At 45.2% G+C, this 21,991-nt stretch overlaps 1 protein-coding gene across 1 annotated transcript in view; it reads right to left on the bottom strand.

Annotated features, from left to right (window-relative positions):
- The window catches only part of GALNT12 (polypeptide N-acetylgalactosaminyltransferase 12), an 85,121-nt gene extending 64,860 nt beyond the window's left edge, over nt 1–20,261 (bottom strand). The window contains exons 1-2 of the mRNA XM_048839472.2: nt 19,762–20,261; nt 572–741 (exon numbers count right to left, since the gene is read on the bottom strand). Of these exons, the coding sequence (XP_048695429.1) occupies nt 572–741; nt 19,762–20,150 (559 nt within the window). The 5' untranslated portion in view covers nt 20,151–20,261. The remainder of the gene's footprint in view (nt 1–571; nt 742–19,761) is intronic.
- Between the last annotated feature and the right edge of the window lie 1,730 nt (nt 20,262–21,991).

Genomic DNA, 21,991 nt, shown 5'->3' with positions numbered 1-21,991 from the left:
AAAAAGATATCCCCGGTCAGTAAGCCATTTCTTTCATATAACAATATTTGCAAATAGCCAGAGTATAAGGATCTTACATTATGAGTGGCAAACAAAACTACACCAAATATTTTTATGACACATATTTCTAGCTGCTATCTATCTTACCTGGGTCCCCACTACTGTAGCTTGTGAGTGCCTCACAATCTTCAATGTCTCTATCCTCATAACTACTTTGTGAGGTACAGATGGGGAACTGAGGCCTACAGAGATTAAAGGGACTTGCCCACAGTCACATAGGAAGCCTGCAGTGGACCAGGGAATTGAATCCAGATCTCTGAAGTCTCAAGTTAGCACTATAGACATTAGACTGTTCCTCCTCTCAACTTGCTGAACAAGACACTGAATTTGACAGTCCCACCAGCATGGCAAAGTAAAAGCGATTTCAAGCTACAGCATGGTTAAACAGAACAACTGCAAAATGTTAGTGAGCCGTTACCATATTAGTATACTTTCTTCTCCTGCAGACTTTTACTTCACCCACCTTGTCTGTCTGAGAAGAATACAGTTATTTATACAATGAAATACCTACCTTTGTCACTATAATCATCCACTAGGATAACTTCTTCCAGCAGAATATCTGGGGATGTCTCAAGAACACTATGAACTGTTCGCAGAAGTGTTGACCAAGCCTCGTTATAAAAAGCTATTACAACTGAGGTTTTTGGCAGGTTATGATAATCGTATTTCTTCTCTTTGCACCTGTAAATAAGGGGACCCAAATTAGTAAAAGTGTGAAATTATCTGTAAATTTTCAGAAAACAGTTTTCAAATGAAGACTGCATATAGTGCTTACTAATTTTTTTTTTAGCAAGAACACATCAAAGATATAAAGGAACAATGAGGGAGGTCATGTAATGTGCTTAGTGAGGTAGCTATTATTCAGGGGGAGTGTAACTGCTTCAGTTTTACATTTATATTTCGAAAATATCCAAACATCTAAAAAGACAAGGGAAGATGTCTCTGGCTCATTCACATGCAATCTTTGTCCCATCAGAAGACGACTTCACATTAAAGAAGAATGCTACAATGGGGAAAATGCTGGAGCCTCCAGCTCACCACAGGAAGACACACCCAATGAGGAAACTGCAGCAACTAAGATCTGCTATTATTTTTCACCTAAGTTACTGATAACTTAATTTTTCTCCTGGAGGCTAACTTTGCAAAGCTAGAGAACAAAGTGGAAGTTCTCAACAGCAAAATTGCTACTACAGAAAAAGCCAAAATATATTTAAAGAAAATTCAGTACCAGACAAAGACAATGGAATTTGTGCAACAAAGTGCCATAATTCTCAGAAGACCATAAAAATGCTGGAACATGATACTAAAAACCTCAAGACCAGAGAAAGGCATAAAACTACACACATAATTGGCTTTGCAGAAGGAGAACAAATTCACAATCCTGCTAAATATTTTGAAAAATGGCCACCAGGCACCAAAAATATTAGTATTTCTTGATTAAAAAGTTCACACAGAATTCCTGGGCTGATCTACAACAATAGACCCAAGACTAGAGTTGTACAATTCCAGACATACGGTGATCAATAAGGTTTTTACAGCTTTGCGATCAGAGAGTAAGATCAAGGAATCTGAGAACAGAATTTATATTTTTCAGCTTTTTTACTTGCAATATAGAGATAGAGGGCAGAATATACCATGCCCCTGCCTGGCAACAGTTCCATGTCAAATAGATTGAATTTGCTGTGGCTTACCCATCCTCAAAAATGATTTACTACAAAAATGCTATTTTTCTACACCAGTAGAAGCACTGTCTCAAGAAACTTCCAAATCTACCAGATGACTAGACTGCAAATTTAAGACCCTCCTAGCCCTTTAGAATGGAATGTATACCATAAGTATAAATTTTGATGTTTGCGCCTTCTACTATTTAACCATAAAAAACATGAATAGAAAATACAACATATATAGAATCACAGGATTAGAAGGGATCACATGGGTCATCTAGTCTAACCCCCAGAGAACTTCTCTAATTTAAAAGCTAGCAGTTATACCTCACCTTTTTGCATTTCCTGACTTGTGTATTTAACTATACTACCACAACATTACATCCCCTCTCTCTCTCTCTCTCTCTCTTTTTTTTTTTTTTTTTTTTTGTATTTAACTCTGTTAAATAGGTTTTTAGTTTGAACCATTTCACCTACCCTGGGGTATTCAACACAACACAACACATTTATGAGAAAGAGAAGGTAGGTGAGGTAATATCTTTTATTGCACCAACTTCTATTGGTGAGAATGACAAGCTTTTGAGCTTACAGAGAGCTCTTCTTCAGGTCTGTGAAATGTACTCAGAGTGTCACAGATAAATATAAGATGAAACAGATTGCTTAGCATAAGGAATTAACACATATTTCAAAGGGCACATAAGTAATTAACACATATTTCCAGATGAGGTGGCCCCCTCTCTAGTCATAGGGGGAGGAAAGGGGGGGAAACGCTGGGGGGATGGGTTAAGTGGGTTATAGAGTGTTGTAATAAGCCATAAATCCAGTGTCTCTGCTCATTCCATGATTTTTAGAAGAAGAATTTCTTCAGGGGCAAAGGGCTCACTGGTATCATGTAATGAGTTTCAGCTGGCCTGACCAGTTCAGTGTACCCCAATTTACTGATGTCTTAATCTGTATATAATACGTGGCATGTAAGAAATCATTGGAAAACTAATAACTCACTGATCATTAATATTCTTGTGTGAGGTATGTTGGCAAACAAGCCTGCCCTAGACAAAGGAATATGCTTATTTTTCTGACTAGCCTGGTCGTCAGGCAGAGAGAATGAAGGTCCATTTATATACGAGATAAAAAAACCATATCAAGCTAACAAGTGGGGAAGGATACAGCATGGGGTCTACACCTCAGCTGGGAAGAGAAACTTTATCTGGGCTATAAAGACAGGGGGTCTGAACCTCAAGTGATAAGCAACTGAATCAACTGATTGTACAGTACTACTGTATTATAAACATATGATGAGTAAAGTGTTTTATAAAAGCCTATGACACACTGGTGATTAATATAATTGTGAATCGTATGTATTAATGCTAAATAAGGAATGATGGATACTAATTAATAGTGTGCTTTACAGTTTGTGACCAAAGAAAGGGAGAGACAGGTCTCTCCCAGACAGGAGGGAACATCACAGCTCTCTACCCGTCTCCAATGAAATTAAGCAAGTTGTGACCAAAACCAATGGATGCCCAATTTACATTCCAATAAGCAGCAGGCTGCAAAGATCACAGGAAGCGAAGAACAGCATGATGTCATCCTGCCTCTCGAAACAAGGTAATTGAACTTTGAGAGATATAAGGAACAGAGGCAGAAAGCCATTTTGGCATTTATCACTACACAGACACAAGGGGCCAGAGTTCTTGCAAAGCAGAGAAAGAAGGGTCCTTCAACCAGTTGGGGGAGAGGGGTTGAACTCTCTGTGAACTGAGGTGAGAAACCTGCTTAGGCTAAGACTTTTCACCTAAGAAGCCAAGGGAAGCCAGCATCTTGTACTTCTGTAGAAGATCATGACCGAGGGAAAGTCAGCCACGGCTGGGAAGAAGAAGAATTGTAGAGAGGACCATCTTCAGCCTGTACCTTGCTAGATTAAGGGTTAGGCTTTTAGATGTCTGTTTGCACTTTTATTTGTTTGTAACCCTTTTTAATTTTATTCTTTTTACTTGGCATCACTTAACCTAGGTCCTATTATTAATAAATTTGTTTTATCTTTTACTATAAAAAAAACTCCGTGCTGTGCTTGAAGGGAACCAGTTTACCCCAGTTAAATTAATAAGCTCTAATGTGGTTTGTCTCTTTAACCAAACCAACCTTACTATTTCTCTGAGTGGTCCAGGAGGTGACTGGACACTTCAGGGCAGATGGTTTTGGGAAACGTCAGGACTTGCAGTGTGCTGGGAGTCACCCTGCAAGAGTAACCAAGGCTAATGGAAGCCAAGATGGGGCTCTTGTGCTGTAGGCAGGCTGCTGGAGTGAGAGTTGCTGATCCAGGGCTGTACAGCACACAGACACTCAAGGCATGACCTGGATGCATGTCTGCTGGCATCCTGGTGTGTGAGCCACCGCAACAGGGCATTTGAGGCACCTAGAGTTACAGGGCAGGTAGTGCCACAATCCCTCACTGGTCTGAATTGCACCCCAGAACGTGACACCTATTCTGATACTTCTGCATCCCTTCCTTTCTGAAATTCTCTCCATTTTTAAATGACATTTTACTTCAGAGCTTTGGATATCCTCTGCAATTCATACACCATTCAGTTTTACATCACACTCCCTGTAAAACCACCATCCCCTTCCCTCGCTCCTTCAAGCATCCTTCTCACAAGACAGTACTTTAGGAGGAATGTGACTCATCAGAAAAGGAACCACATCCCTCAAGTAGAGAAGGTGGTACAGGCACAAGCATGTTATGCATGGTCCTAGCATGGCTCTGAGAAGGCTACACAGATTCATCACAGCTTTTATGTTCAAGTTTATGACCATGGGAATCATCATCATCTTTTCTCTCTCCTAATAAGATTGGTTTGTGGTTCTCAGTCCCAAATACGTCTATTTCCTCATAGCCATCAGAAACACATTACAAATATCTGAGGTTATGTGTGGAAAAGAAGCACTATCACTATGGAGTGCTACTTTTCAGTCTATCTATGGCACTGAAAGGATACGCCAAATTAAGAACATAAGAATGGCTATACTGACTCAGACCAATGGTCTATCTAGCTGAATATCCTTTCTTTCAACAGTGATTGGTTACAGACCCAGGGGGAATGAATAGAACAGACCCAGCTTCTGGCAGTCAGAGGCTTAGGGACTCCCAGAGCATGGGATTGTGTCTCTGACCATCTTGGCTACTAGCTAATGAACTTGAACTTATCTAATTCTTTTTTGAACCCAGTTATACTTTTGGCCTTCACAACACTCCCTGGCAATGAGTTACAGAGGTTGACTATGCATTGTGTGAATAAGGACTTCCTTATGTTTGTTTTAAACGTTTTGCCTAATCAATTCTTTGGGTTATCTCTGGTTCTTGTGTTATGTGAAGGGATAAATAACACTGTGTTATTCATTTCCACACCATTCAGATTTTATAGACCTCTACATATCTCCTTTTAATCATCTCTTTTCTAAATTGAACAGTCCCAGTCTTTTTAATCTCTCTCCACCTGGAAGCTGTTCCATACCCTCAATCATTTTGTTACCCTTATCTGTATTTTTTCCAATTCTAATATATCTTTTGGGGCAAACAGAACTGCATGCAGTATTCAAGATGAGGGTGTACCATAGATTTATATAATGGCATTATAATATTTTCTATCTTATTATCTGTCCCTTTCCTAATAGTTCCTAACATGCTGTTGTTAGCTTTTTGACTGCTGGTACACATTGAGCAGATATTTTCAGAGAAATATCCAAGATGACTCACAATGATCCCACCCCTCCACTGTAAAAACTAGCCATTTATTCCTACCCTTTGTTTCCTATCTTTTAACTAGTTACTGATCCATGAGAGGACTTTCCATCTTATCCTATGACTGCTTACTTTGCTTAAGAGCCTTCGGTGAGGGACTTTGTCAAAGGCTTCCTGAAAGTCCAATTACACTATATATCCATTGGATCACCCTTGTCCACGTTTGTTGACCCCCTCAAAGAATTCTAATAGATTGGTGAAGCATGAATTCCCTTTACAAAAGCCATGTTGACTCTTCCCCAACATATTTTGTTAATTTGTGTGTATGAGAATTCTGTTCTTTACTATAGTTTCAACCAGTTTGTCTGATACTGAAGTTAGGCTCACCGGCATGTAATTGCCAGGATCGCCTATGGAGACATTCAAAATAAATCGGTGTTACGCTAGCTATCCTCCAGTCATCTGGAACAGGGACTGATTTAAGAGATTGGTTACACACCACAGTTAGTAGTTCTGCAATTTCATATTTGAGTTCCTTCAGAACTCTTGGGTGAATACCAGCTGAGCCTGATGACTTATTACTGTTTAATTTATCAATTTGTTCCAAAATTACCTCTACCGACACCTTAATCTGGGATAGTTCCTCAGATTTGTCATCTAAAAAGAATGACTCAAATGTGAGAATCTCCCTCATGTCCTCTGCAGTGAAGACCAATGCAAAGAATTTATACTGCTTCTCTACAACAGCACTGTCTTCCTTGACTGCTCCTTTAGCACCTCGATCATCCAGTGGCCCCATTGTTTGTCTGGCAGGCTTCCTGCTTCCGATGTACTTTAAAAAGTTTTTGCTGTTAGTTTTTGTGTTTTTTGTTATTTGCTCTTCAGATTCTTTTTTGGCCTGCCTAATTGTCCTATCACACTTGACATGAGTTCTAGTTGTGGTAGGTGCACAGCTGAGACATCAGGGGATTCATCTACCTTCTCCTACCTAGACCACCAGATCATATGAGGAAGATCCAGCCAGGCACAAACAGAAAGACATGGACGTGGATTTTCAGACTCTGGTATGCAAATAAACTGGGGAAAATCTATCCTTGTTCCCTGTCCCTGATATGTTGCATAGGCACAGTTCTGGATTCAGTGTTAGGAAGAATCTTTCTGCCAGGTCACATATCTAAACATACTACAAGCCCTGTCTACCTTAAAGACTAAACCACATCAGACAACAATTTTCTCTCACACTGATGGAACTTCATTCACATACATAACATCATATACTCAGTCACATGTAGGGTCTGTATAACACTGAACATCCCCAAACTACACCCTCCTATATGGACAGTTTGGACTTTCTTCTCTTCAGTTCAACAAAAACCCTAACACAGCTCCGTTGGTGGGAATGCAGGGACTGCATGCTAAAAGGAATTTATTGCAGTCCACTAGTTCCCTTTGCCATTGTTTTCATTCTTCCATCTGGACTGGGAAACACACTTAAAAGAACTAGAAGATCAAGGTCTCAGTAACAAGCAAGAAGATACATATAAATATTCTAGATCTTAGAGCCATTCACTGGGCCCTGAAGTTACTTCAGCAATTTCTTCAAGGTAGATTATTCAGCCACTGAAAGACACTGCCACATCAAAGAACTAATTAAACAATCAGAGCAGAGCTCATTGTTGAACATTTTGCAACGAAGCTGTGGTTCTTTGGAATTGATATGAGGCCCACAATATACTCAATGTCTCTGCAGCTTAGAAACATGCAGACAGCTTATATCAGCAGAAAAAGACTCGAGACCCCCAAGAATGTTTCTTGAAGTTGTTGTTGGTGAAGTCTCATCAAGAAGATAGGCATTTCCAAACATATACCTCTTTGCCTCAGATCAAATGTGAAGAGCCTCCTTACAATCCTCAGGTCGGCAAGGACAAAACAGGAGACAGACATTCTTCTTGGGCTGGAGCAAAAACCTGCAATACACCTTTTCTCCAGTTCCTCTAATCCTTCTGATAATTCAAAATATTCATTGTGACAGAAAAAAATACTCTTGGCTGTCATTCCTCCAGCATGACCAAAGCAGCACTGATACTCACCTTCTAGAGCTGTCTTACGAATATCCTGACTATCTGCCTATGTCTGAGGATCCCTCGTCCCAGAAGGACTGTTGGGTTCTCTACCCCAATCCTGAGTCTCTGTATCTGGAAAGCAAAGATTCTAGGCATTTGACTTTCACAGACCGAAATTGGTTCTCTCAAGTTCAAGCAATTCTGCTACCGACTTGGGAACCTTCAACTCTGAACTTCTACACCCAAAACTGGAAGAGATTTTCAACATGGGCCAAGAAGAAAGGCTACCAAGTGATTAGTCTCCTCCATCTTAGACTGTTACAGCTAAAGAAACTAGGACTGTCTCTGCTACCTATCCAGATCCATTTCATCGCCATATCACAAGCTAATACAGAGAGTTAATGTATACTCCTATTGAATAGTCTCAAAATTCCTGAAGGACCCCACCACACCTTTCCTTCTCTGAAAGAATTGCCACTTTTTAGGACTTTAATTTGGTGCTAACAAAGTTGATAGAAGCACCACTAATTTCCCCTAGGAGAATGCTGTTTCACACCTCTCATCTGAAACATCATCTTAACAGCTATCACTTCAGCTGAAACTACAAGCCCTGATGGCTGACCTGCCTTACACTAATGTTCATAAGGACAAAGTGATTCTTAGACCACACTTAAACTTTATTCCTAAGGTGATCACAGATTTCTACATGCATGTCACACTCTGCTCCTGACTTACCACCCCAAGATCACACCCTCATTTGGGAGACCCATCTATACACTCTAGACGTGAGGAGGGCTCTACTTTTATCTGGAAAGAACAAAGCTGTTTGTGAAGTCCACTAGACTCTATAGTTTTTGGAGAAAACAGCAAAGGAGATGCAATATCTACCCAGAACCATCAGAAAACGGAGAAGATCATGTATGGAAACTTGTTACAACGTAGTTTAAGTTCCCATACCTGCAAGGATTAGTGTTCACTCAAGTAGGACTACAGCTCTTTCCATAGTCTGTCTGAAGCCTTGTCAACTTGACAGAGCAAACTGCAAAGGTCTAACTACATTGATTGTAATTACACTGATACAAACGCCTAATGTAGATATATTGCATAGATGTAAAATGAGGCTTACAGTGGTACAGTTTATTTCAGTGTGTTACTATATTAAGCAATCCATGTAGGGGTAACTACATGAATTAAATGGGTATTCCATTCTATATGGATTCTTATACCATGCTCATCACTGTGGTATCTGAGAGCCTTCCAGTAGTGCATTAAGCAACAGCACTACACATCTGTCGTGGCATTTGTTCTCTCATCTGCTCCCTGGGGAGGGACATGTGTGCAATGGTATCTTGTTTTGGTAAGTTGTGGGTTTGACTGGTTTTTTTTTAACAGTACATGTTGCTTTGTTTTTATGTTAGAGAAGGCAAAAATCAAAGTAACGCACCTCACACTTGGAGGAGATGGTGGTGAAGTTTGTGATGTTCCTTAGTTCCTCAGAAAGTTCTATCCACAATGGTGGACCAGTTCCCAAGGAGGTCTGTTCCCTACACAAAACACTGCAGAGTTTATTTATTTTCATTTATTTATTTTATTGCAGAATTACACTGTGACAAAGGACAGTAGTTGTCAACCACAGTCTGCATCCCAGAGCTTCAGGCAGTCTTTTAAATATCCAGGACCCAGGCCATGGACTGAGACCTTAAACTTGATTCAATATTCTGTGGGAGAGTTAAGGGCAGGTTTGATGTACTCATGCTAGCCTGTATGGCTGAGGAGATGTACTTCAGAATTCTGTACCAGCTGTAATTTTGTAAGTGCCAAAGACTTCATGCCTAGGTATAATGCATTGCTGTAGTCCAGCTGAGAACTGAAGGTGCAAATAACTGATGCCAGGTCCTCATCTGCCAGGATGGGATGAAGTCTCCTCAGATGATCAAATAAGAATTGTTGATGCTAAGTTCTCATAGCAGCATCTGTGAGTAATGCATTTCTTTCTAGGAGCTGGCTAAGGGTAAATATATGGTCGATCATGCTGAAATTTCTTTGAAACCCTGCCTGTTCTCTTTGCTGTTGTTCATCCAGACTCTGAGAGTGTCGGTTCGTTATCACCTTTGTAAAGAGCTTGTAGATGTGAGAGAGCAGGCATATAGGGCAGTAATTCTTAAGATTTTCTCAATCGCCCTTCTTGTGCAGCAAGATGGTATTCGACTCCTTCCAGCTTGATGGTATTTTTCCTTGTTCAAGATATCGACTAAATCTTAAAGAGAGGGCCTTCCAAAGTTTTTTGCCTCCTGCAGAAATCATTTCTGACATAATTCCATCTTAGCCTGGAGCTTTTCCCTTCTTCATCTGGTGCAGTGCGCTTCGGACTTCGCTGATGATTATTGGGGGGATGCATTCTTCTGACTCTTGGAGCGTTGGGAGAGGGACATTGATTCTTGATTTGAACAATTCTGTATAGAAGCCCTTGCAGACGTCCTCAATCCCTGCTCTGTCAATTACTGTCTCTCCATCCTTGTTCTTCAATGCTGATACACTCAATCTATACTGTGTCAATCCCTGCTTGCATGTCCTGAGGTTCTTGTGTGATTCAGCTGTTTTGAGGAGCTTTTCTTTCCGGAAGTTCTCAAAGTCGTCCTTCAGTTTTTTTAATATAACATGTAATTACACTGTGGAACTCATTTCTATAAGATGCAATTGAGGACAAAAACACAGCAATATTCAATATGGGATTGAATATTTAAGAACAAGATAAGTTAAAGGACAGGATAACAAGAATATCCACAGTTATAACAGTTAATGCTAACAAATTTTGGAAGAAGTATTAAACTTCACGTTTCAGGGCTGAAATTGGTCCCTAACTACTAGAAAGCGAGAGCTTTCTTGCATATTCCTCTGAAGCATATAGTGCTGGCTCCTTTCAGAAACAGGATATGGAATTGAATACAGCATGGTGTGATCCACTACATGAATTCGTATGCAAATACCAACAATGCAGTCCTTTAGTACAAGCAATGATATTTTTCTTCAAGATGAATAATAGTCCCCTTCCATCCCAAGAGTACATTAAGAAAAAGTATTGCTACTTAATGGTGATGCAGGACTTTGTGGATATTGTGGGAGGTTCATTTCATCCTAATCCATTTTGTATAATGTTTGTGAAAAGCAAGGTGAAGTTTTCAATGAACAGTGCTGAAGCTACTGAACCGGCCTCAGCCTACACACTATTGGACAGACAAGTAGTTGCAGCTAGGGCTGCATGAATTGTCTGGTAAGTACGTGGCACAGATTAGAAGTATTCTGTACACACACTTCCAAAACTGGGGATTGAAAATTGTATACAAAACAGTTCTTCTCCTGTTCTTCCACTGTAGTCATAGGTTTTTCCAGTGTTAGGCAGATAATAGGGCCCAGTCTGTGGCTCTGGTGAGGTCTTTCATGGTGTATCACTCCTCCAGAAGCCAGCAGACCAACAGAAGTTCCTTCATCTGTGTTTCACCGCAGTCACATGTGTCTGGGTCACTGGAATAGCCCCACTTCCCCGTATGGACCTTTGACCTGAAAACTCTTGTTCAGAGGCAATTTAAACATCTCCAGGTTGATCAATCCTCTTCTGTGTCTGCAGGAAGCAATTCGGCAATGCCAATGTGCATTGTGAGGTCCACATCGAGTAATTCTAGCCGTTCGCATCACATTTCCAGCTGGGCAGCCGTCAGTAATTTTTTTGTAAGCGTTTCCATTGCAGCGAGGAACCTTTTCTACAATTTCAGGCATCTCACTGCCAGCATGCAGCCATCCAACAGATGTCTGGTATCTTTGGCTTGTCATAATCGTTCCATTTTGCTTTTGACCAATCTACTGATATCTGGTGGATCAATTCCAGCAAGCACATAAAGGTTGTTCACATTTGTTGGGTTTAACACTCTGTGATATAGCAGCACCCCGCATTCAGAACATGATCAGACTTTTTTACGTGAGACGATCTTTCCCACACTGGATACACATATTAGGCCACTGGACAGCAAAGTGCAAGTGCAGTGGCTCTTAGTGTTGCTGGGTTGACTCCCCATTTTGAATTTGCAAGCTTTTTGAGTATGCTATTCTGTGGCTAACTTTGCCTTTTATCTTCTCCATGCATGCATTGAAGAAGAGAACATGGTCTAGTGTCACTCTAAGTTAGACAGGATTCCAGCAGTGGGGAAGTGATACCCCATTCCAGATGATGTTGAGTTGTTTATTGGCCTCACAGTTACGAAGAGAAGAAGACACTCACTTGTATTTTGTCTGGACTGGCATGCAATTGGTTCTTGGTATAATAAACTGAAAGCCTAGACAGCACTGATGTTAGCATAGCTTCAATCTAGGCAAAATCCTTGGCTTGGGCACTGACATGTAGGTCATCAGCTTTGATAAAATTTCTTGTGCTGAGACGGATTGGGTAGTCATTCGTGTAGATGTTGAAAAGTATTGGAGAGAGTATGCTCCCTTGTGCTAGGCCGTTTTTCTGGTGCTGCCATTGGCTCCGCTTCTTGCATAGTTCAACATAAAAACATCAGTTCTCTAATAGAGATTATATCCGCTATATGAGGTGATGATCTTTCATCATGTTGTATATTTTAGTGAGGAGCCATTGGTGAGTCATTATGTCATATGCTGCTGATAGGTCAACAAACAAAACATCTACTACCATACCTTTTTCAAAACCATCTTCGATGCATTGAGTGATATTCAGCACATGACCAGTGCATTACTTGCCTGGGTGGAATCCAGCTTGCTCTAGGATCAGGTGCTTTTCAATGAATGGTGATAGACAATTTAAGATGAGATGCTGTAGCAGGGTGGTCATCCTGCTCCGGCTCTGAAGGGGTTAAAGCAGCCCTGGAGAGGGCTGCAGCTGCGGAAAAGGGAGTTAGAACAGCCAAGCTAAGCTGATTGGAGTAGCAGCCACAGCTGTGGCCAGCTCAAACACGGCCACAGTTGGCCCTTATAAGAGGGCTGTGGGCCAGAAGTAAAAGAGTCTCACTCTAGCTCTGGAGTGGGAAGGGCTAGTTGTCTGAGAGTGAGGTACCTTAAGTGGAGTAGTGCTGGGGAGCTCCAGCCTGGTAAACTCACAGGCTGCAGGCTTTGAGGAAGGCCTACAGAGGTACTGGGGCTGCAGAGGGGCAGCCTGGGAATACGCAAAGGCAACAGGTCCTACCTCCTTGCTTGTGATGAGTGGTCATGACAGACTGCAGTCTGCCCCAGTGAGTGGGGGCTAGATGATGACTGGCAGTAACCACTGAGGCAAGGTGGATTTAGAGGGTTGAGGGTTTCCCAGGGAGGGAAGACCCAGAGTGTAGGGATACTGCTGGCAGAGAACCCCAGGGTAAAGGGCACTGGAGTCTAGGAGGGACACAGGGCCAGTGGCAGGCGAGACACTGGCCTGCAGAGGGCACCCTAGAGCTGGAAAGAGCCAATTCCCAGATGACCAGTAGGAGGCGCCACACCGGTGAGTTGTCGCTTTGCTACAGATGCTCATATAATTTGTAGAGGTGGCATAGTATTGATATAGGCCCGAAGTTCTTTGGCTGTGTTATGTCCTTCATTGATCATACAGAGCAGTAACATGACTCTTCACATCCTATAATGCACCTAGTTCTTATGTTATTAAAATGTCTCTTTGTTTTCTCTATTCATGATTAATAATGTGAGGAAGGTTGTGGAGGGTTATGCTGTAATTAATATATTCTGTTTTTCAGGTGGCTGGATTGTAACTATGGAACTAAATTGTATTTTTTGGGGAAGTGAACTGATGCTGTAAGATCAGTATCCTAGAAATATGTGGATCATTTGCTTAAAAAAAAATAAACTTTAATACATACAATCAAGCTTACATGCCCCTCTAAGTATAGAAGCAGTGCAAATATTAATATTCATATACCAATGCAACTTTAAGGTAAGCTATTTCTTTTTCATCCACTTGCTGAGAAGTGGAATCTCTAGGAAAAAGTTATGATTGTGAGAGAACAGAAGGATAGAGGTAGTCCAAATGGACTGTTGTCCAGACTGAGGGTGTAGTACTGCTCAGGCAGAGCAGAGACCAGATGTTGGGCTAGAGCAACAGTCTATTTCTCTTACCCTTTCAAATATTCATTTACCTCACTGTACTCTCTCCTTTCTTATATATGCCTGAATCATCTTGTCTACCTGTAGTAACGTGTCCATGCCAAAGTCTTTCTACAGTCTTGTCCAGATTTTTAATGGTGACCCTCACTTTATGTTCCTCAGACCAATATGTTCTGCCTGAATTCCTACTCACATTTCTCAGCATTTACATGAATAGCGTTTTTGTTTTGTTGTTTTCTTTCCTGAACTGACTTAAGTTAAACTGGTGCAAACCCCTGAATACACGTTTTTTTTTAAAAAAAGTATCTTATTTCAGTTTAACTTCAGTCAATTAGGAACTGGTTTAAAGGTAAACCTAAATAAGCCACCCAAACTGAAATAAGCGTCAACACAGGGGTTTGCACTGGTTTAACTAAACAGATTTAAAAATCACAGCTGGTGCAACTTTCTCATGTAGATGAGTTGTGAAATAAAGGAGGAAGCATGGGGAATGAATGAATAAAGAGGTAATAAAAATGGGGGTTGGGAGAGAGGAAAAGGGGGTCAGAGTGGAGAGACTATATTCACAGGGCTGAATTCTCCAGTGATGTATGTGCATTGTCTCAGTAGAGCTGAGCCAGTTTACAACAGCAGAGAATTCGGACCATGAGTTTTATACTTGAGCAGTCCACATAGAGGAATATATTTAAAATTAATATGAGTAGCCTGACCCCTTTGAGCAGAGGTTCCCACATATAGATGGCTCCCTGCCAACACTGCTCCAGCAAAGGTCTCTGTGTGAGAATTGCTCCCTTGCTTCTGCCCCTCAGAGTTCTGCTGGAATGGTGGTGGGGGTGGGAGGCCAATACTTACAGAGCCTACAGCTTGAGTGGTATAAGGGATGCTACTGCTTCTCTGAGGTGGTGATGACAGAAACTCCCGCCCTCTAGAATAGAGTCCTTTGCTCAGGTGAATGCAGGCTGAGTCCTCCCTTCTCCTGACTAGAAGCCAGTCTGCCTGAAGACAAAGTGGTGGCCTAGGCAGGAAAGAGGCCCAAAGAATACTGTTTCACACTCTAATGTGAGTGTACCCTGCCACTATCATCCCAAGTAGGAACAAGACTGCTGCATGTGGGGAGCATACCTTTCAACCAGCTAAGGGTCAAATTTGGGACACAATGTGTGATAAAGATCCACAATGAGGAACACAAAAAAATATTCAAACACACCAAGGAATTCTTTCATTTAGTGCAAATAACTTTCTATAACCTCAGCTACATTACTTTTATTTCTAATGTAAATAATTTTGAACAAGAATAATGGGACACTGTGTGAAAAGTAGATAACCTGAGACTAAAAATGAGTGACATCCTTTTAAAGGCAAGATGTGTAAGGGTGTGTAGAGGCCCTCAATTGCCTTACTTCAGCCCAATTGCCCCTCCGCCTCCTGCAACATGCTATAAAAACTCCATGGCCTTGTGTGGGGGAGAGGCCACGGAGCTTCAGCCGCTGGGCTGGGATGGGGGGAGCTTTGGAGCTTTAGCCCTGTGGGGCGCCTGGGCTTCTGCCCCATTGGGCGCTGGGGCTCTGGGCTTCGGTCGCTGGGTGGGGGCGGTTCTTGGGCATGGGCATAGTTTGACTTTTATTTTGGGGCAGCAGGGCCCAGCAGAGCTCAAACCAAAGGGAGGGGGGAGGCTCAGCTCAAAGTTTGAAAACAGCTCAGGTGCAGGCAGAGGTAGCTAGGGGCTGGGTGCTAGGAGGAACCCCGGCTGCTCCCTGAGGGCTCTGCTGGCCCTGGAGCCAGGTCCCCATGCCCAGGCAGCTTTTACCAGCTGTGCAGCACTCAAAGAGGGGTGGGAGCTGAGGAGCAGCCACAGCCCTTGGCACCACAGCAGGAGAAGGAGGCGGGGGCACCACAGTTGTACACTGGATGGCACCAGTCAGAGCAGCAGCCACCTCACACTGCCAAGCTCCGGCTTCCTGTCTCTGACCTGGGCAGGGCCTTGGTGGGGGGAGAAGAGGAGATGGTGCAGGGAGCGTGGAGCTGCCCCCCAGGACTGCCCCGCTCTGATTAAGATTGATGTTCTCCTCCCCCAACTCCACCCATGGGCTCTGGGCTTTTGCCCCATGGGGGACCAGGGCTCACAGACCCCCTGAAACCAGCTTGTGGCCGCCCCAGAGGGCTGCAAACCCCCAGTTGAGAACTTCTGTTTTAGACAAAACATCCAACCTTGATTTTAAAAATTGCCAGGGATACAGAATCCACCACAACCCTGGGTCTAATATTACCCTCACTACTAAAAATTTACATATTAATTCTAGTCTGAATCTGTGTAGCTTTGGGTTATGTTACCCTTCTCTGCTACACTGAAGTGCCCCTTGTTAAATATTTCTCTGCTAGACTGAAGAGCCCATGCAGGAATTTATAGACCAGAGGTGGGCAAACTACGGCCCGTGGGCCACATCCGCCCCCCGGGACCCTCTTGCCCGGCTCCTGACTCGGGAGGCTCGCCTCCGGCCCCTCCCCTGCTGTTTTCCCTCCCTCCCCCGCAGCCTCAGCTCACTGCACCGCCGGCACAATGCTCTGGGCAGCAGGGCTGCAAGCTCCTGGGCGCTGCAGAGCCGTGGCCTGACCCGGTGCTCTGTGTGGCGCGGCTGCCTGTCCTGGTGAAGCCGCATCACCAGTGCTCCAGGCAGCGCAGTCAGGGAGCAGGGGGGATTGGATAGAGGGCAGCGGAGTTCAGGGGGTGGTCAGGGCCCAGGGGTGTGGATAGGGGTTGGGGTGGGCAGAGGGTGAGGAACAGGGGGGTTGAATGGGGGCAAGGGTCTGGGGGGGCGGGACAGGGACAGTCAGGAAGGAGAGGAGGGGTTGGATGGGGCAGCAGGGGGCTGTTAGGGGCAGGAGGTCTGGAGGCAGTCAGTGGACAGAAAGCGGGGGGGGGTAGATGGAGCAGGGGTCCCCGGGAGGCCATCAGGGAACAGGGGGGGGTTGGATGGAGCAGGAGTTTAGGGGGGGGGTGGCTGTTAGGCTGAGAAGCAGGGCAGGGGTCAGATAAGGGGTGGGGGCCAGGCCATGCCTGGCTGCTAGGGGAGGTACAGCCTCCCCTAACCGGCCCTCCATACAATTTCAGAAACCCGATGCAGCCCTCAGGCCAAAAAGTTTGCCCGCCCCTGTTACAGACTGTAGTCAAGACACCCCTTAACCTTCTTTTTGTTAAATTAAATAGATTGAGCTCCTTGAGTCTATCACCATATGGCATATTTTCTAATCCTTTAATCATTCCTGTGGCTCTTCTCTCAACCCTCTCCAATTTATCAGCATCCTTCTTGAACTGTGGACACCAGAACTGAACACAATATTCCAACAGCAGTTGCACCAGTGCCAAAAACAGAAGTAAGATATTCTCTCTGCTCCCACTCAAGATTACCTGTTTATGCATCTAAGGATCACAATGGCCCTTTTGGCCACAACACTGCACTGGGAGCTCACTTTCTGCTGATAATAATCTATCATGACCCCCAATCTTTTTCAGAATCCTGGCTTCCCAGCACAGAGCTCCCTGACCTCGAAGTATGGCCTACATTCTTTGTTTATATACTTTTTGCATTTATCAGTATTCAAACATGTATTTGCTTGTGCCCAGTTTACCAAGCAATCCAGATCACTCTGTATCAATGACCAGTCTCCATTATTTACCACTTCACCAATTTGTATGTTACCTGCAAACTTAATCAGTGATCTTATGTATAATTCCAGGTAAATGATAAAACCATTAAATAGTATAGGCCAAGAACCAATCCCTGTGGGACCGCACTAAAAACAAATACACTTGATGCTGATTTCTCATTTACAATTACATTGAGACCTATCAGCTAGCCAATTTTTAATCCATTTAATGTGTACTATGTTCATTTCATAACATTTTGATTAAAAAAAAATAGAATGATATGTGGTACCAAGGAAAACTCCTTACAGAAGTTTAAATATATTACATCAACACTATTATCTTTATCAGTTAAACTCAATCTCATCAAGAAAAGATATCAAGTTAGTTTCCAAAAAACCATGTTGATTGGCATTAATTACATTATCTATCTTTAATAACTGAGTCCCACATCAACCACTCCATTATCTTGCACGGAATCAAAGTCAGGCTGACAGACCTATAATTGCCCATGTCATCCCATTTACTCTTTTTAAATATTGCACAACTTTAGGTTTTTCTCCAGAAGTTCCAAGGCTTATTGAAATCAACATTAACAGTCCAGCCAGCTATTTTAAAACTCTTGGATAAAAGTTATCTGGACTTGCTGTGTTAAAAATGTGCTGACTTTGAGTAGTTTTTGTTTAACATCCTCCAGAGAGCCTAATAGTATGGAAAAAGTATCATTTTAATATGATGAGACTATATCATATATTTCTCCCCAAATACAGAACAGAAAGATTTATTGAAGGCTTCTCACTTTTCTGCATTATTGATAATTCTATCATTTCCAGCTAGTATTGGATGACTACCATTGTTAAGATTCATTTTGTTCCTAATATACTTTAAAAAATCCTTACTGTCCTTAACTTTGCAGGCCACAGATTTCTCTTTGTGTTTCTTTGCTTCCCTTTTAATTTTTCTACAATTCCCAGGTTCTGATTTATATTTACTACTATACACTTCCCCTTTCTTCTATTTGCTATTCTATTCGCTATTTTCCCTGCCCCCTTCCCATGCCACTCAGAGCAGCAGGCACTCGCTGCCCGGCTGGAGCCAGCCACGCCACTACACTGCCCAACAGGAGTGGCGGGCCAGAGTGCTGGCTGCGAGGTGAGCTGAGACTCTGGGGGGGGGGAACAGTGGGGGTGGGTCTGGGGGCTCCCAGGCCAATGGGAGTTGCGGGAAGTGGTGGCCTGGCCCGCAAACTGCAGCCACTGGGAGCTGAAAGCGGCTGTACCTGCGTACACTCAGGTAAACAAAGCGTCTGGCAGCCCACCAGGAGCTTACCCTGAACAAGCCGTGAACCAAGTATGGGAACCCCTGGTCCAGAGTGACCTAGACAAATTGGAGGATTGGGCCAAAAATCTGATGAGGTTCAACAAGGACAAGTGCAGAGTCCTGCACTTAGGACGGAAGAATCCTATGCACTGATATAGGTTGGGGACCGACTGGTTAAGCAGCAGTTCTGCAAAAAAGGACCTGGGGATTACAGTGGATGAGAATCTGGATATGAGTCAACAGTGTGCCCTTGTTGCCAAGAAGGCTAATGGCATTTTTGGCTGTATTAATAGAAGCATTGCCTGCAGATCAAGGGGAGTGATTATTCCCCTCTATTTGGCACTGGTGAGGCCATATCTGGAGTACTGCACACAGTTTTAGGCTTCCCCACTACAGAAAGGATGTGGACAAATTGGAGAGAGTCCAGCGGAGGGCAACGAAAGTGATCAGGGGGCACATGACTTAGGAGGAGAGGCTGAGGGAACTGGGCTTGTTTAGTCAGCAGAAGAGTGAGGGGGGGATTTGATAGCAGCCTTCAACTACTGGAAGGGGGGTTCCAAAGAGGATGGATCTAGACTGTTCTCAGTGGTAGCAGATGACAGAACGAGGAGTAATGGTCTCAAGTTGCAGTGGAGGAGATTTAGGTTGGATATTAAGAAACATTATTTCACTAGGAGGGTGGTGAAGCACTGGAACCTGTTACCTAGGGAGGTGATGGGATCTCTATCCTTAGAGGTTTTTAAGGCCCAGCTTGCCAAAACCCTGGCTGGGGTGATTTAGTTGGGGATTGGTCCTGCTTTGAGCAGGGGGTTGGACTAGATGACCTCCTGAGGTCTCTTCCAACCCCAGTCTTCGATGATTCTAGAAGTCTGATGTGTTGGCTGTACATCTTTTAAACCACGGAAGGGCAGGTCGTGCCCAGTTCAGTCAGTCACCAAGGGCGAATGAGGCGACTAAACAGTCCGCGGGGCCAAGATCCCCGGCAGGCCCAGGGAGCTCAGCGGCACTTCTGCAGGATCTCGGGGCGCGGAGCCGCAGTGGCTGGCTGCGGCGCCTGGGAGCCTGCGCGTGTGGAGCGCGGCCGCGCCCAGGCAGAGGGAACCCGCCCCCTGAGGGCGGCGGGGAAGCAGGTGGCACCTGGGCGCAGCGGGGGCGCTGGGTACTCACAGCGGGTTCCAGCGCTCGGGCAGGCGGCGGTGCAGGGAGATGCGGTCGCTCAGGTAGATGTTGATCTGGTGATGCCGGATACTCTCCTCCTGGAGGTTCTTCTCGGCCGGGCTCCGCTCCAGCCGCACAGCCCGGCCCAACTCGCCCAGCGCCCCAGGCTCCAGGGGCGGCTTCTCGTACACGGGTCTCCGCAGGCGCTCGGGGTCTCCGGGCAGTGGCGGCTGGGGGGCTCCGCGGGCAGGACGCGCAGCATCGCTCTCCGGGGGGACGCGCCGCCACACCAGGAAACCCAGTGTCGCCAGCAGCCCCAGGGCCAGCAGCGCCCCCGCTCCCCGGGGCGCCCGGCCCCGCCTGCCCCACCACTTGCCGCGGCCGGCCAGCCCCAGCATGACCGCGCTGGGGGCGCTCCTGCCCGCGGGCGGCCTGGGAACTTTGCAAAGTTTCACAAACCTGAGAGCAACACAACTACCCGAGAGCGGGCGCTAAAGCTCCCCCTCCAGGAAACCCGGCCGGATCCTCCGCCAGCGGCTCCTCCCTTCTCTCCGCCCCACTGCCAGCAAGACCTGGAGGGCAGAACCGGACGGAGCAGCCAAGGGAAGCCTCAGCCCAGCAAAAGAAACCCAGCCCCCGCAGCCTACATTTAATAGGCTCAGAGCTCCTCCTGTACTCTTTCAAAGCGGAGCTGAGTGTTGCTGCCCTGCTCAGCTTGTACCGACTGCTCCAGAGGTCCTAGCCATGCTCCTGCACCCAGGGCTGAAGAAGCCTCCTCTCCCCAAACACAAACAAATCACTGCTCATTGACAGGAAAGCGTCCCCAGAGTGTAAATGTCAGGCGGGAAGAAGCTCAACGCCTGAAGCATCAGCCCTTGATAGAGTTTCATAGTAACAGGAAGAGCTCCTAACAATACTAATCCTCAAAACCGCATTGCACTCAGTGATGCATAGTTTTATTGTGAGCTTCATGGTATTTGGTGTTTTTCTTAAAAACCTAGCACTTGGAGTCATGGGATTAAGAACCTCTTTATTTCCAACACTTCTGATTGCAGAGAAAACCTGGAAAGCGTGACCCAAGTGGACCCTAAATGTAAGGGAACTGTTGGCCCCTTACTAAAATTCAGTGGGGCAGGGAGTGGGTGGTCGGCTAGCTCCCAGTACCAGAAGCAAGGGGAAGGGTCAATGGGAAATCGGGACTCTGAGACTGACAGTCCCCAGGAACAATGGGGAAAGGCCAATGATTGACAGGGCAGGCAGGTTAATCAGGGAGTCAGGAGGCCAGGGAGGTTCTGTCCTCTATGTTGAGCTGGAATTGCCTGGGTCAGACAGAGTGGGGTTGAGCTAAGGAGAGAGCAGGGGCCCGAGCTGAGCTGGGGAGGAAAGCCTTGCCAGCCAGAGGGGCCAGAAAAGCAGCCCAGGAAGCAGGTCAGTGCTGGGAGCAGAGTCACAGAAGCAGCCCAGAGAGCAGATCTGCACTGGGAGGAGGACTGTAACGACGAGAGCCAGAGGGGCCAGAGAAGTAGCCCAGGGAGCTGGAGGCAGAAAAGCAGCAGCTGTGCTGAGGCAGAATGGATCTGGGGCTAGGGCTGGAGCAGTCCGGAGCTGGGTGCGGTGAGCAGCTGGGAGAGCGAGGGGGACCCTGGGCAGCGGGCCCAGCGCAGGGAGACTCCCTCAGCCAAGAGGCCTTGCAGGCCAGACTTGGAGGGGCCCGATGGGGTGGGGGCGACGCTAGGATGAAGGGTCCTGTCACCTAAAGCCTGAGGGCATGTGGCCACCCCCAGAGCAAGTGTCCAACCTGCAGCATCCCTGCAGCACAGCCAGGGCCTGAGAAGGAGGTCTGTGTCTTGTGAGGAACAGACTGAACTTCTCTTACATTCCAGAGACTGCTAGTTGTGATGTCCCTGTGCCACTGGGCGAGGTTACGTGTTTTCCTTTAACCTTTCCCATTTTTTCCTTTTTTTAAAAAAAATTGATTGCTGTTTAATCAATTTATTTTCTTTTAACTGTTATATAATGATCAGTGGGTCAGGGAAGCGTCCAGTGCAGAGAGAGCACCCTGGAGTGGGGACACCCTAGCCCCTGCCCTAAGTGACCACGACAAGGTTGAGGGGTTGAGCCCCTCAGGAATCCTGGGCCCAGCCTTGTTGGGGTTACGAGGACTCTGCCACACAGGAGAGTGGCGGGGAGCCCTTGAGGTCAGGCAGGCTTCTGGGTAAAGGAAGTGGGAGCGAGGACT

Source organism: Caretta caretta, chromosome 2 (assembly GCF_965140235.1).
Source record: "Caretta caretta isolate rCarCar2 chromosome 2, rCarCar1.hap1, whole genome shotgun sequence".
NCBI classification, from domain to species: Eukaryota; Metazoa; Chordata; order Testudines; family Cheloniidae; genus Caretta; species Caretta caretta.
Note: the sequence above shows the minus strand (reverse complement) of the source record. Positions and strands in the feature narration are given on the sequence as shown.